Source organism: Asterias rubens, chromosome 22 (genome assembly GCF_902459465.1).
Source record: "Asterias rubens chromosome 22, eAstRub1.3, whole genome shotgun sequence".
In the NCBI taxonomy this organism is placed as follows: domain Eukaryota; kingdom Metazoa; phylum Echinodermata; class Asteroidea; order Forcipulatida; family Asteriidae; genus Asterias; species Asterias rubens.
Window position 1 is genome coordinate 4,995,233 of NC_047083.1, and position 13,293 is coordinate 5,008,525.

Consider the following 13,293-nt stretch of genomic DNA (forward strand, 5'->3'; position numbering starts at 1 on the left):
TACAGGTCTTTACAAAACAAGGATGATAACCCGGAAGTTTTTTTGTCGACATTTCCCGCTGTCAACAATAGTTATGCACTTTTTTTCCCGCGTCAAAACTGGTTTTCAGCTACCTGAATTTAAATTCCCAATACATGTTCATCTACATGTTCTATAACAATAGGCCCCCTCATCGCACAATAGGTAGGCTTTGCACGTCGGTATGCGCATGGCGTCATAATCTATTCACACACCGCACGTAGTAGATAGCAAACACTTTTACTACGTAGAGTAGCGTCACTAACCACGCCCTCAAAGCCAAAACACTCACAAGATTTTTAAACCAGTGGCGTGTATTCAATCCGCGTTCACTACTTTGCGTTGGATCAACAAGCTGACAACACCTATTGGACATTTTTTCTATCGAAGAACTACTTTGAGGTAAGTGTTTGTCTTGAAGTTTAATGTTGTCCTAATTGTTTGTGTAAAATCATTAGGGACAACATTATTAAGCATAATGATTCGATCATCTGTCCTTACTCTACGATTTGATCAACATGTAGCATGAATTGGTCTCATTTTGAAACGCACAGCAATACAAGGATACTAGTTTCTGTGAACATGCTTGAACCATCCATGCTTGAACATCTTGAACAGGTAGCCCTGCTGTTGCGTATAGCATTGTATCGATTTTTTCTGTTACTCTAAGACTACGGTTTTGGTCAAAAGAATAATGGGTGAATACTTCTTAAGAGGTCAGCGCACTTTGATTCAAAAGGTGGTATTCAAATTTAGTTTCGGCATCCATGGAACTGCATGCGTCTTTTTTGTATGGAACTGAAATGCAGATTTTGTTTTTGTGCCGGCGGCCGGGCAGTAAAAGTACGCGCTTTTAACTAATTAAGTAACTTTGACAATTATATTGATTTAAAAAAGGTAACAGTAATAGTGTCGTATGTTTGTCTTTGATAACTTTCCGTATGGCGCCACCACTTTTTCACTCATTTTTACAAAAAGGGATATCTCATTGAGGTAAATTAGATACTATATTATTTCATATCGAGTGAAAAAGTGGTGGCGCCATACGGAAACTTTTCCTTTGTCTTTCACATGTCGTAAATATTATGGTTAGTCACCATGTGGATTGTTTTGTCCTAACCTTATTTTTGTTTGAAGTAACGTAGGTTTTGAGAAAATTGTAGTTTCTCACCCACAAATAAAAAACTTCAGCCGAAGCCTTTTATTGGGCAGGTAATTAAGGCACAATTATTAATTATTATTTGTGGAACCAGGGTGTTTTTATTGCTTTATTCGCTTGCAATTTTCATGACCATTGAGTGTCCAAAATTACACAGTTTGATGTTTTATGCATACGTTGGGATACGCCTGACAATTCTACTTCCATGGCCTGACGACAGTGCCTTACTACCTCCAAAAGTGAACACATTTCCAAAAACAGAAATCGGAATTGACTTATTTCCTTGATGGGCGGCCAGTGAGTATAGGCACATTAATGAGTTATGATGCCTAGTTCTGTATTTAAAAAAAAACATCATGGTCTCCGGGTTTGCCATTCAAGAAAATCAATCGGCTTCCGTGTAAATACAATCCTCCATTATCTTGCTTCGTAGAAGTCTTTATTTGTAAAAGGATCTTCGATACAAAAGGACATAGTCATGGTGACAGGACGTCATGGGTAATGAGCCCTGTGAGTCACTGCCCCGTGGTACCGTCAGATGGGACTAGTGCACTGGGGTAGATCAGCGGAAATCCCCCGGTGATCACACGGGCTGAACGCGCCTGTAGCCAGGGACTTGGTTTGGGCGTTGGCTGGGTTGTGTTTACTCAATCGATCGTACTCAGAGACTGTCTTACCTTTGTCTTTAGAAAGACAACAAGATAATCGTCGTATAAGTAACCTTACTGAAGCTGCAGATTTACATGACTTTTGCCGAGCACCAAATGGGCATAACGTCTTCCTATGATTTTACAGTGAGTTAACATTCTTTAGAAAAAAAAAGATAATCTATGTTTATAAACAACCTTACTGAAGCTGCAGGTTTTAAAGATTTTTCCAGACCAATAGTTTTCCTATGTCTTTGGTACCTTTTACATCGAATTTACAACCGTTTGAAAATGTGAACATTCCACCACTTTTTTCTTGGACAAAAAGGCAAGTCAACAAAGGAATTTTTTTTTACTGTTGTTGTAGGCCTATATCATAAACATAACTCATTAAATATATTTGCCAAAGGCAGGCTATAATATGATTTAAAAAAACGAACGTAATAACAACATAATATTGAATAGCAAGATAGTAGGAGGGTTGACTGTGAACAGTATTAGTTTGTCTATCGTTTAAAACCATGAGTGAGTTGACTGCTGCACGTAGGCCTATATTAAGGCCTACTTTCACAACGTGAGTTTTTGCTCGATGTCATCCAACCAACAATTGATGGTCGGACTGAATAAGGGTTGGACATGAACTGTGCATAAGTTTGATCAATGAAAAGCCTGAACAAAATTCACAAGGATGTTATTAAGCAAACTATAGTTCACGTGCTTGCACTTTTTCTGTTCAATAATTGCGCCGTCCTGTTTAATGGTAGATAAGCAAAAGCAACCACACAGATCAGTCTAACATCCGGTTTCCCTGACACGAGACGACCTCAAGAAGGCCGTGACATGAGTGAACTTCCAGTTTGGCTGATCTACTGTCAAGGCAACCCCACGGGACAGCAGATATGATTGGTTTTTTTTTTTACCATTGAGCAAGGTTCCTTGTTCTTTGGTTCGATGCTGTTCGTGTTCATGAACAACGACAACATTATCCAGCCGATTTTACGAAACGCTTGGATTAACTAATTTAATCTTATCTCGAGTTTTATGGACGAGTAACTCGCCCTAAGTTAGGATGGGTGCAATGCGTCCTAACGTCATGTATACGGAACTTAACTCGTCCACAGTCCTAAGGTTGATCCTTAGTTATAGGAAGACTTTGGTGAAATCGGCGGCTGGAAACCTTTAGTAATGCAAGGACCAGTGTTCCCACTTGGTGTTTCTCAACATAATTATGCATAAAATACAAATCATTGAAAACTTAGACTCAATTGGTCATCGAAGTCAACAGGGAACTGTTGTCACGTCGTCCACATACATATTGAATGCGTATAATCAGAGCTTAAAACTCCACAGAGGGTATCAAGGGAAATTGCCAAAATTTTGGCATGATTTTTATTTTGTTTTCTTCTTCTTTGTGTAGATTCTTTAAAGTCTGGTGTAATTATCAATTAACAAATAGTTTAACCTTGGAATAAATGTAGAGCAACACAGAAATTACACTAAGGATCAGGTGAGCCTGGATTTTGACGCGAACACAACAAGAAAAATTCATTTTGCTATGAATATGGTTTCTGCGCATTTGCATTTACGTGCTTGCAATTAATGGCTCTTGCTTTCGCCACTCTACTTCGAAGTTCCCTTTTATAGCAATTCCTTTATGAAAAAAGACAATGGCAAACACATCTTTATAAATGTCGATAGTGTATTGTTGTGAGTACAATACGGACCAAAAGCTTTTCCCACTTCAAATTCAAACATAATCAAAATTGCCTCAGGGGACCCGTGTCCCTCAACAGTATAATTATTGCAGTTCTAGATTGATCGGGTGAAAACTCACTGTGACATATTATTATTATGGTAAAGTCGACTGAACATTGCAGGCCTGATACTTCACGGATGCAACGATTGCCTTAAAGGATTTGAGTACTTTTTCAAAATTTCCATAGATTTACATAAACTTACAGTGTTTGAAGATAATGATAGTGGAAAGCTTCCCTTCAAATATTACTTACTGAGGTGCTGTAGTTTTTATGAAATGAGTAAAACAATGTCATGAAAATACGTTTGTAAAATGATTAAAATAATTTTCGTCTCATTGTTTTACTCATTTCCCAAAAACTACAGCACCTCAGCACGTAGTATTTTCAGGGAAGCTTTCTACTATCATTATCTTCAAACTGTGTAAGTTTAGTGTAAATCTGTGGACATTGTGTTTTTTGTCCTACAAAGGTTACATAGACCCTTTATAATGCCCAGTGGTCAATAATAATAATGGCGTCTTATATTGCACTCCGAAATTATTACCCACTGGTCACCGGGCCTTAAATCATTCCTTAAACCATCTCAGCCTTCTGGGAGTATACAGCCCTGTGCAACAAATGCGCTACTCGGCTAAATCAATCACAAGAACCATCTCTGCCCTCACATGTCCACATTTACCCCTGGGTATAGAGAGAAGCAATTATAGCGAAGTGTCTTGCTCAGGGTTACAAGTGTCGCGACCGTTTACGAGTCACGAATTATGTGATATCATATTTTGGCCAGTACTAGCCTAACCTTGTTCTGGGAAGCAAATTTGTTAGGCACTTTAGTTACTGTTGTATGAAAATGGGCCCAAATCTGGTTATTGGTGTTTAAACAGCTACCTGTCATTTGTGGGAGTTTGCTTTGTTATACAACCACGCTGCAACAAAGCGGCTTTATCTACTTACGACGTTTTGAGAGTGATTACGTAACGGGGCTTTTCGCAAATCTCGCAGAAAAGATCTGGACAAGGGCATACAAAATGATTGTTTTTTTACACAATTGAAACCTATTTATAATCATATGACTCGATTTCCTTATTCATCGAAAACATTTTAAGTGGAATTCAGCAATGTTCACGACTTGACATTTTCGTTCAAGCAGGTCTTTAATATGATCCAGAATATGGGGTGGCCAACCAATGCCAAAAAATAATAAAGCCAGTATGCAAAAACAATTTGCTAAGCACATACAACCCTTGCTTAGCAGAAACAGATTACCAGCCAACATAACACTCAGTTTATATTGAGGTGACCGGTGCTCGACTCAATTTAAAATTGTAAATCCGTATTATTTTCTGCGTGACAGCTTTTATGAAATTGGGCCCAGGGCCCAATTTCATAGACTGAGCTGCTAAGCACAAAAATTTGCTTAGCATGGCATTTTCTTTCTTGATAAAATAAGGATTAGCCAACCAAATTTCCACTTGATTTTCAGGATAAGCAAACAACAGCTGAATACCAGTAACAAGCAATATGCCACAAATGGAAATTTGGTTGGTAATCCTGTTTTTATCAAGGAAGAAATGTCATGCTAAGCAAATTTGTTTGCTTGGCAGCTCTATGAAATTGGGCCCAGTACAACCAGGAATTGATGTGTTAGTGGCTTTAATCGCATGGTATTTCAGATAAGCACTGTCGACGTGACACACACAAAACAACTTAATAATTGACTGGGTATTTTTGGGTAGTTTTGAAAAGGAAACGAAGGAAATTGATTTACCACCTTGAGTTTTACTTTTGATTGTTTTAACAAAAATGGTTATTATTTTGTTACTGATTCTTGCGAAATACAGTATAAGGAAATGCTAGATTGAGTTAACCCAATGTACTCTCTTAAAGGAACTCGTTGCTTGGGATCGGACGAGTTGGTCTATTAAAAGCGTTTAAACCGTTTGTTATGAAATGCATATGGTTAGAAAGATGTTTTAAAAGTAGATTATACTGATCCACACTTAGTGTCACTCAAAATTGCACGGTTTTCCTTTTACGTCGCGAACTATCACGGTCGGCCATTTATGGGAGTCAAAATTTTGTTCCAAAGTTCGTTCCAATTTCACTCAAAAAGAGTGACACAGAAAAGGACACCACTCGGACAAGAGAGTGAAATTATCGCCCTTTTACATTAAGAGAGTAGGCTGTCCCCATTATACGAGTCGCTATATTCCCCTCCCAATTCTCTAGTTTTGTCCTCAGACTGATGTATGGCTAGGCTTGAGGACAAGTCGTTAACATTGCTTTTTGCTTGTTGACAAGTCTTTAAAAATCTCTCCCGGATTACCCTGCAAAATTCACAGACACAATAATAATACTATACACAGGGCCTTTCTTCATAAAGCCTGTGAGCACAATACATGATTACCAGTCAAAGTTACTTTAAAGTTTTAGCAAAGTTGTGAATGGTGGGTACCCAAGCCACCAACATTTTGTTTAGAAAGAAAAAAAATTCTCAAGCAATATCGGCTTTAATTGAACCTTGATATAGCTTGGTTTTTTTTTTTGTCGTTTTTGTGTGATGTTGGTACATGTATAATACGCAAGGTTGGCAAACCGAGAATGAATGATGCCCATTGAGTTCTATTAGTGTTCATGCGTTTTGCACGTATACGACAACGTTCATGTACTTGTATTTTCTACTTTGAATGGTTTGTCCACATGAGTGGTATATTCAAGGTGATTTAAACAGCTTTATATAACACCCAAGCAGATCCTTGCCATTTGATTGGAGGATTGTCCGTCACGTGATAGCAAATAAAAGTACCATTGCACGCTGAGTCACTCGCCGTGCTTTTTCGTTCCATCCGAAAAGTACCATTGCACGCTGGCACGCTGCCAGCGTGCAATGGTACTTTTCGGATGGAACGAAAAAGCTGAGTAAAAACATCACTGCGTGCGCGTGTCTTTGGTAACGCACCAGGTGTTACTGCAAGAAGGCATAGTAAAATTACTAGCATTCGGCTTCTACAGTTGAAATTGTTTGTTTTGAAAGTTGTTTCTTTCAATCAAAATGACAAAGTTCTACTTGGATGTTATATAAAACAAATAATGAATGTTTTTCATTCGTGCAATGGTGCGAATATGTTCATTCGTTGAAAGCTGGAATGTTCCATTCAACTCGGCTCCGCCTCGTTGAATAGAACATTCAATCTTTCAACTCATGAACATATTCGCACCATTGCACTCATAAACATTCATTATGTGTATAATAGCCTTTGTCATGAAAGGCACTTCTTCAGTGGCTTTGTTGACACACCTGCAGGCAAACCGATTGAAGCGTGACACAAACATTGACAGAGACATTATTTTGATTATTTTGAGTCAATAGTAGAGTGTGGTTGTACAATATGTAAGCGCAGTACGTGCAGTTTGTGTTCAGCTAGCAAAGAGCTTGCGATTGTTCGAATTTGAAAGATTTTTATAAGCATGTTTCGGCAGCAGATACCCACTCGAATGTACGTGTTTGTATACTTCCTTATACCGGTAGGCAATTCGCTTACAAGTGTTGTGTCATGAAAGCAAGAAGCCAACATTTGTTTTGTATAATTACCATTAAACATAATAATAGTACTAATGGTCGGTTACATAAAGCGTTGTATACACCGGCGCCTACAAGCGCTTCCACAATATTATAACTTGTCACTTGGCCTTTCAGCCTATGCTTTCAATTAATAGTGTAGCCATAAAGCTAATCAATCACTAGAACCATCTCTGCCCTCGTATGTAGCCATTTACCCCTGGTTGGAGAGAAGCTTGTGGTTCGACTGGGATTCGAACCCACATTCTGCTGAACAGAAACAGCACAGCTTTAGTTCGGTGCTCTTATCCGCTCAGCCTTGACACCCCACGCTTCTTTTCAACCAGTAATTTTTCTTTCGTTACTTGGTATCGAAACGTTTGGACCAAACAACTACCGGTCCTTCGCCGAAAATGTGGGCGTTATGTTGTAAAGCAAGGCTTTTAATCAAGTTATACTGAAGACAGCCATGGCATACTGATCGAAACGTCAAATTATTACACACTAAGTATTGCTTGCAGCTTTGACTGGTTTGAATTAGGAAGAAACTTTAAATAATAAGCTTGCGCGGGTATCTACATGTGGTTTACCATGTTGGCGTGTTGGCTCCGGAAAGAGCTACTGTGGTCTCGACGTTTCAAACAGTATACTCTAGTCGTCTTCGAAAAAAAGGACCAATTAATATTCATATTAGGGGGCCTACACAACTGTTACGTTGTGTCAGAAACGCAACAACTCTGTTGTTTACAGAGCAACTCTTAATCTTGGAAATGGGTTTTGGTTGCGGAAAGATGGGGGCGTTTACAAACTACCTTTTATGGGCTTAATATCGTGAGACCGAATTCCCTAGATCTGGTGACACCAGGGTAAAGCTATAACTCCTGCCAGATACACCATTTCCCGTCGTAAGATGCATAGCTTTCTTTCTTAGAAATGACTCATTTTGTTTTTCTGTAGGAGTCGAGGAGCCAAGACAAACTTGTGTTTCACAAAGATTAGGTTTGGCAGTCGAAGACAGATGTGTTAGACGTGTTTCAGGTTTAATTTAAGCTCGAACAAAATGCTGCATCATTGGTGAAGCTTCGGAGCGTCTTGTGTGGCTTTTAGTTGAGGTCTACAATCGAATGCTATAGACATAACTAAAATCCATGCGAAGGATCTGTAGTCAATAGTTTTGTTAAAGTAATTTAATAGAATATGGCCGTATTATGGGGCACATACCAAGGAATCAATGCGGTCTAGTTTTAAAAAGTAGAACTCACTGATTCACACAACTAATTGTGGTTTTCTGTTTACTTCGTAAACTAGCACGGTCCGCCATTTTGTATAGGAACCTCTTTTTTGCCTCCACAAAATGGCGGCCCTTATTGTTAACAAAGTTAAAGGAAGACTACAAAATTTCAAGGGAATGTTAAGGTAATTGTGCGTATGTACTATCATTTTCTACCATTCATTTCATACTGAAAACTTTCCAACGATGTTTATAGCCCGAACTCTGACAAGCTGATAGCTTTTTGGAAGATATTTTCTGTGTCAGTTTTCAAACGAGAACGCTGCGCAGTCAACTGTGAACACGCTGTACTTTCTACCTCCATGGTTAATGGTGGTCACGCTAGAGGAAACAGCAAATCAATAGTTCATGGTTTTAGCATAGAGCAAGGACCTTCAAAGACCTAGCTCTATGGTTTTAGGGACTGTCTACGTTCATAGGGGTACAGTTCATGGGTCGTACTTGCTACTCTCCGAAAACGATTGCTGTCACAGTAATTGCTGTTATCATGTACGAACACACTTACTTTTAGTGTAACGTGCACAATACTACATGTATATCCAACTTATCAGGTGTGGCAGTTTCGGTCTTCCGCCGTGTTCAGGGTGCGTACGTGTAGCTCCCCTGGGTCGACCCCGGTGTGTGGCGGTTTGACGTGGGTAATAATCTGCACACGTTCGTCCTGTGGGAAAAAAAAACGCCACACAACGGGGTCGACCCAGGGAAGCTAAACGAACGCACCCTCAGTTTTCCGGGACTCAGTACGGCACCAAAAATTGACTACTTTCGCTTGCTGTGCGCGCGCGTCTCATGACGTAATGTTACCGTATTTGGTCATTTGGAAAACTGAACACGACGGAAAGTTGGAACTGCCGCACCGGTAATACGCTTCCGTATCAGCTCGTAAAAGTATCGGAATTACTTCTGCCAGGATCGTCATGTAGTTTGACTTTCCAAATTAAAATACAGGAACCAATGTTGTTTTTCAATATTAAAGAGCCAATAAAGGATGATCTCAATATGTCAACTATTACCTTTTTATGGTCAAATGAAACAGACATCGCAGATACCGGTTAATAACCATTTCACTCTCAAAGTTTGCATTTAGTAATAAATATCTCGAGTCAAAAATGCACCCGGCCGCTCGGCTTTTTCAGCCGAGAGTAAAAAACGGCTTATCTATTATAATGACCCTGGACGCCAGTGACGAATTTTCCCTATTGGTTTTGAACACAGTTCTCCAGCTTTGGCATTTCTATACCAAATAGCCGCCACTGACGTCACGATTCCTTTGTCGCGCGGGTTTGTTTGACCCCACGTTTTTTAGAAATAGGGCTTGGAGTGTTCTGGAGAAAACCCATTTTTACCATGTTTTGACGTGAGGTAAGAGACTCGTTATATTTTGTATGTTTCCTGGATGGACTGCAGCTGTTAGAAAACTGTAATATCTATATATTTGAGATCATCCTTTACTGGCTGTTTAACATCACTCTTGCATTTTGCTCCCACCACCCCTTTTGTTAGGCAATTATTATATGTATTTCCTTCACCATAACATGACTATTCTTTGTGTAACAATTGTCTACCCCCTCTTTTTGATTTTCGCCCCACCCACCCTCTGTGACGATGCTGCCCCCTTTGTGACATGGCAACGATGGTTTCCATGACAGCACTCGTCGAAACCTTAATTGCTTTAAAGTGCTCAAACTAATGATGTTGTCTGTCGTAGCCTTGTCGTCAAGAATTGAACCCTTATGTATCAACGGGTGTACAACCTTATGCAGTGCTTGTAAGTAGGGCCTACCCTCTTGAAACTAGACTACAAAATACAAAGGACATCTGCATTGAGAAGAATAACAAGTAAATGCTATGAAATGGAACGCCAATTAAAAGTCATTAGAGCCCATGTCGACGGCTATTTCCGGTTATAGTTCCTTTTGGCTGTACTTGCTGTTATACCTCTTTATATGGTTTTCAGTCGTGCGTGGGTGATTCCAATTACTATGAGATGAATTGTTGTTTATGGGTTTTCAAATTTGCAAAGAAAAAATAGTTGATGGCCTGACGTTTCGACCCTACAAGCAGTGGACATTCTTGGTAATTACTCAAAATAATTATTAGCATAAAACCTTACTTGGTGACGAGTAATGAGGAGAGGTTGATGGTATAAAACATTGTGAGAAACGGCTCCCTTTGAAGTGCCATAGTTTTCGAGAAAGAAGTAATTTTCCACGAATTTGATTTCGAGACCTCAAGTTTCGAATTTGAGGTCTCGAAATCAAGCATCTAAACGCACACAACTTCATGTGACAAAGTCTTTTTTTTCTTTCATTAATATCTCGCAACTTCGACGACCGATTGAGTTCAAATTTTCACAAGTTTGTTATTTTATGCATATTTTGAGATACACCAAGTGAGAAGACTGGTCTTTGGCAATTACCAATAGTGTCTACTGTCTTTAAGCATAGTCTTTCTCGAAAGGATTAATTTTGTAAAGGTCGTTGTTCTATTTTTGTATCGATAGATTCTCAGACGAACGGGTGTCGTTTGAATGCAATTTATTTTCACTACGTCACTAATTGACTCAATGGGTGTGGTGTCCCCAGCAAATCGAAGAGTTGATGTTAATTACTTGTTATTGTCATGCGTTATAAGGCTCAACTGTTGCTACAACACAAAACAATTGATATGGATGACGGTTTAACTTCAGGCCATGGTCGCAGTTCAAACTTGCCCATGTGGGAAGGTCACGCTGTGGTGCTGGAGTACACTCGTAGTCAATTATGCCAGGAAATTTACGAATCTTTTGAAAGTATACTTGTTCCCCCCTAATAAATATATTTGTACAAATTTATTGCACTTGGTTATTTATAATATAATTATGAAAATTAACTCAGCTGTTGCAAACTGCTTACCAACTAAAAATACCTAGATATTAAAAACATAGTAAAAAAAATGGTCTCACGTTTCGTCGACCATTATTAGCTGAGTCTTTTTCGAAAGGGGAAAATAATTCTCCCCAAACCACACCGTCTTGTTTGCTGTTCCCACGGGAACATATGAAGTGCCGTGTCAACCATGCCCCAATATCAACCATAGCTTCCAGTCGGAAAACACTCAATAACGACAGGCGTCTGTCATTCAGTCATTCTTGTCGTTGAACATTGTGACCATTATTCTTGTCGTCGAACATTATGACCAATGTGACACTTTCCATACTTGTCTTTCGCTTCCAGGGTATTCATTATTTTTTTTGTATCAACCATATTAACCACCAGTCGGAAAACACTCGGTAAAGACAGGCGTCTGTCATTTCAGTCATTCTTGTCTTTAAACATGGCAGCCATTGTGATACTTCCCATACTTGTCTTCGCTTTCAGTGTATTCAATACCCTGTTCATTGGTATGCGTCAATTGCACTGCAATTTCTAAATCTAGGCCTAAATAAAAACCAAGTAACGCGGCAAATCAAGTTAAGTTTTTCAACACAACGTGTGAGCGAAGTGGATTTAGCCTGATGAGCAATTTTTGAAAACCAATGCACATCATCCGCCTGCCGCCTTTGGGCAAAAATCAATGTTATCTCAAAACTCTGTTATTTCGGAGGCATAAGTTATTCCTAAAAACTCAACTAATGAAAAAGAAAGAAAAAAACTTTTATTGCAGTTTCCCTCGCAACATTGTTGTTTGTCAAAACCAAAAAATCGAATTAAATTTTGTCCTTCACTAGGAATAGTTGTGGTGGTTCCAGTCAATGATTTTTTGAAGTTGGAATTTGCCGCACTTATTTATGTATTGTTGTTTTCTGTGCATGGTTGTTGTTTTGTGTGCTGTTTTTCTAAAAGCGTGGGCTTACTATCAGCGGAAGTGATGTATTACCTTCGTCAAAATTGTTTTTCTTTCAGAATAATTGTAAATAACGACCTTACATACCGCACAGTCAGTCAATAAGAACGCTGTATTTGAACTATTTTACAACCACTCGTGGGTTTTAGGTGGTTGTAAATCGTGCATTATTAGTTTAGGGTTGCTTAGTCTGAAGGTAATGCACTTACAATGTTTTTGTTTAGCAAATACTGATTCACTTATAGCTCGCAAGAATGCATGAACGAAACGGTTCAATACATCAAATAAAAAACCCGTTGTCTCGCTTGCCACGCCCCTCCAACAATTCACAAGTAATTTGTTCACCTCTGACTTTCAGAAAGCCTTAAATATTGGTTGGTAGAGACGATTATTGTTAACTGAATTCAGCGGTTGGTGGCACAAAACTCATAGTTTTTATTTTGTCTGTGTTTTTGTTTCATACGTAGATAATTCAAATCTAAGATGGCGAAATTGGAAGGTTGCGCTAACTGCGCCAAGATCCTGCTGATTGTCTTTAACATCATCTTCTTCGTAAGTATAATAATATAATATTAGGCGTAGCGCTCTTACACAATGGTACCGCAGCTCTTTACAAGAAACTACACAATAAGCAAATAAATAATGGCACTGATAATGGGAAACAGTCAATGAGCAATCAATCATTGAACAGGAAAATTTTAAGATGTTTCTTGAAAACTGCAAGTGACTCCGCGGAACGACTGTGATGAGGGAAACGGTTCCAAAGGCGCGGAGCGTGTGCGCAAAAAGTACGACCACAAGCAACGGTATGCACCTTTGGAACTGTCAAGAGTGTAATGCCTGAACCAGAGCAAAGGATGTGTACAGTGTTCTGTTATAGAGCAATTTTTGTATCTCTATTCAAGTTTTTACTTGGATCACACACCCAAAGCAACAGCACAATTAACGGATGTGTATTCTAGAAGCAAGAAGAAATGTTCAGTTTTAGATTTGTGAGGAAAACCCTAAAGGATGCAACCCTAGCCTACCTTGTTGGGCTG

General features: G+C 39.0%; 1 protein-coding gene across 2 annotated transcripts in view; it reads left to right on the forward strand.

Annotated features, from left to right (window-relative positions):
- Positions 1-313: 313 nt before the first annotated feature.
- Positions 314-13,293, forward strand: part of LOC117305286 (tetraspanin-1-like) — a 21,781-nt gene continuing 8,801 nt past the window's right edge. The window contains exons 1-2 of one of the 2 annotated variants that reach the window (XM_033790133.1): positions 314-420; positions 12,721-12,805. In XM_033790133.1, coding sequence (XP_033646024.1) covers positions 12,737-12,805 — 69 coding nt within the window. In that variant the 5' untranslated portion in view covers positions 314-420; positions 12,721-12,736. The remainder of the gene's footprint in view (positions 421-12,720; positions 12,806-13,293) is intronic. The other variant, XM_033790132.1, reaches the window with a different exon arrangement.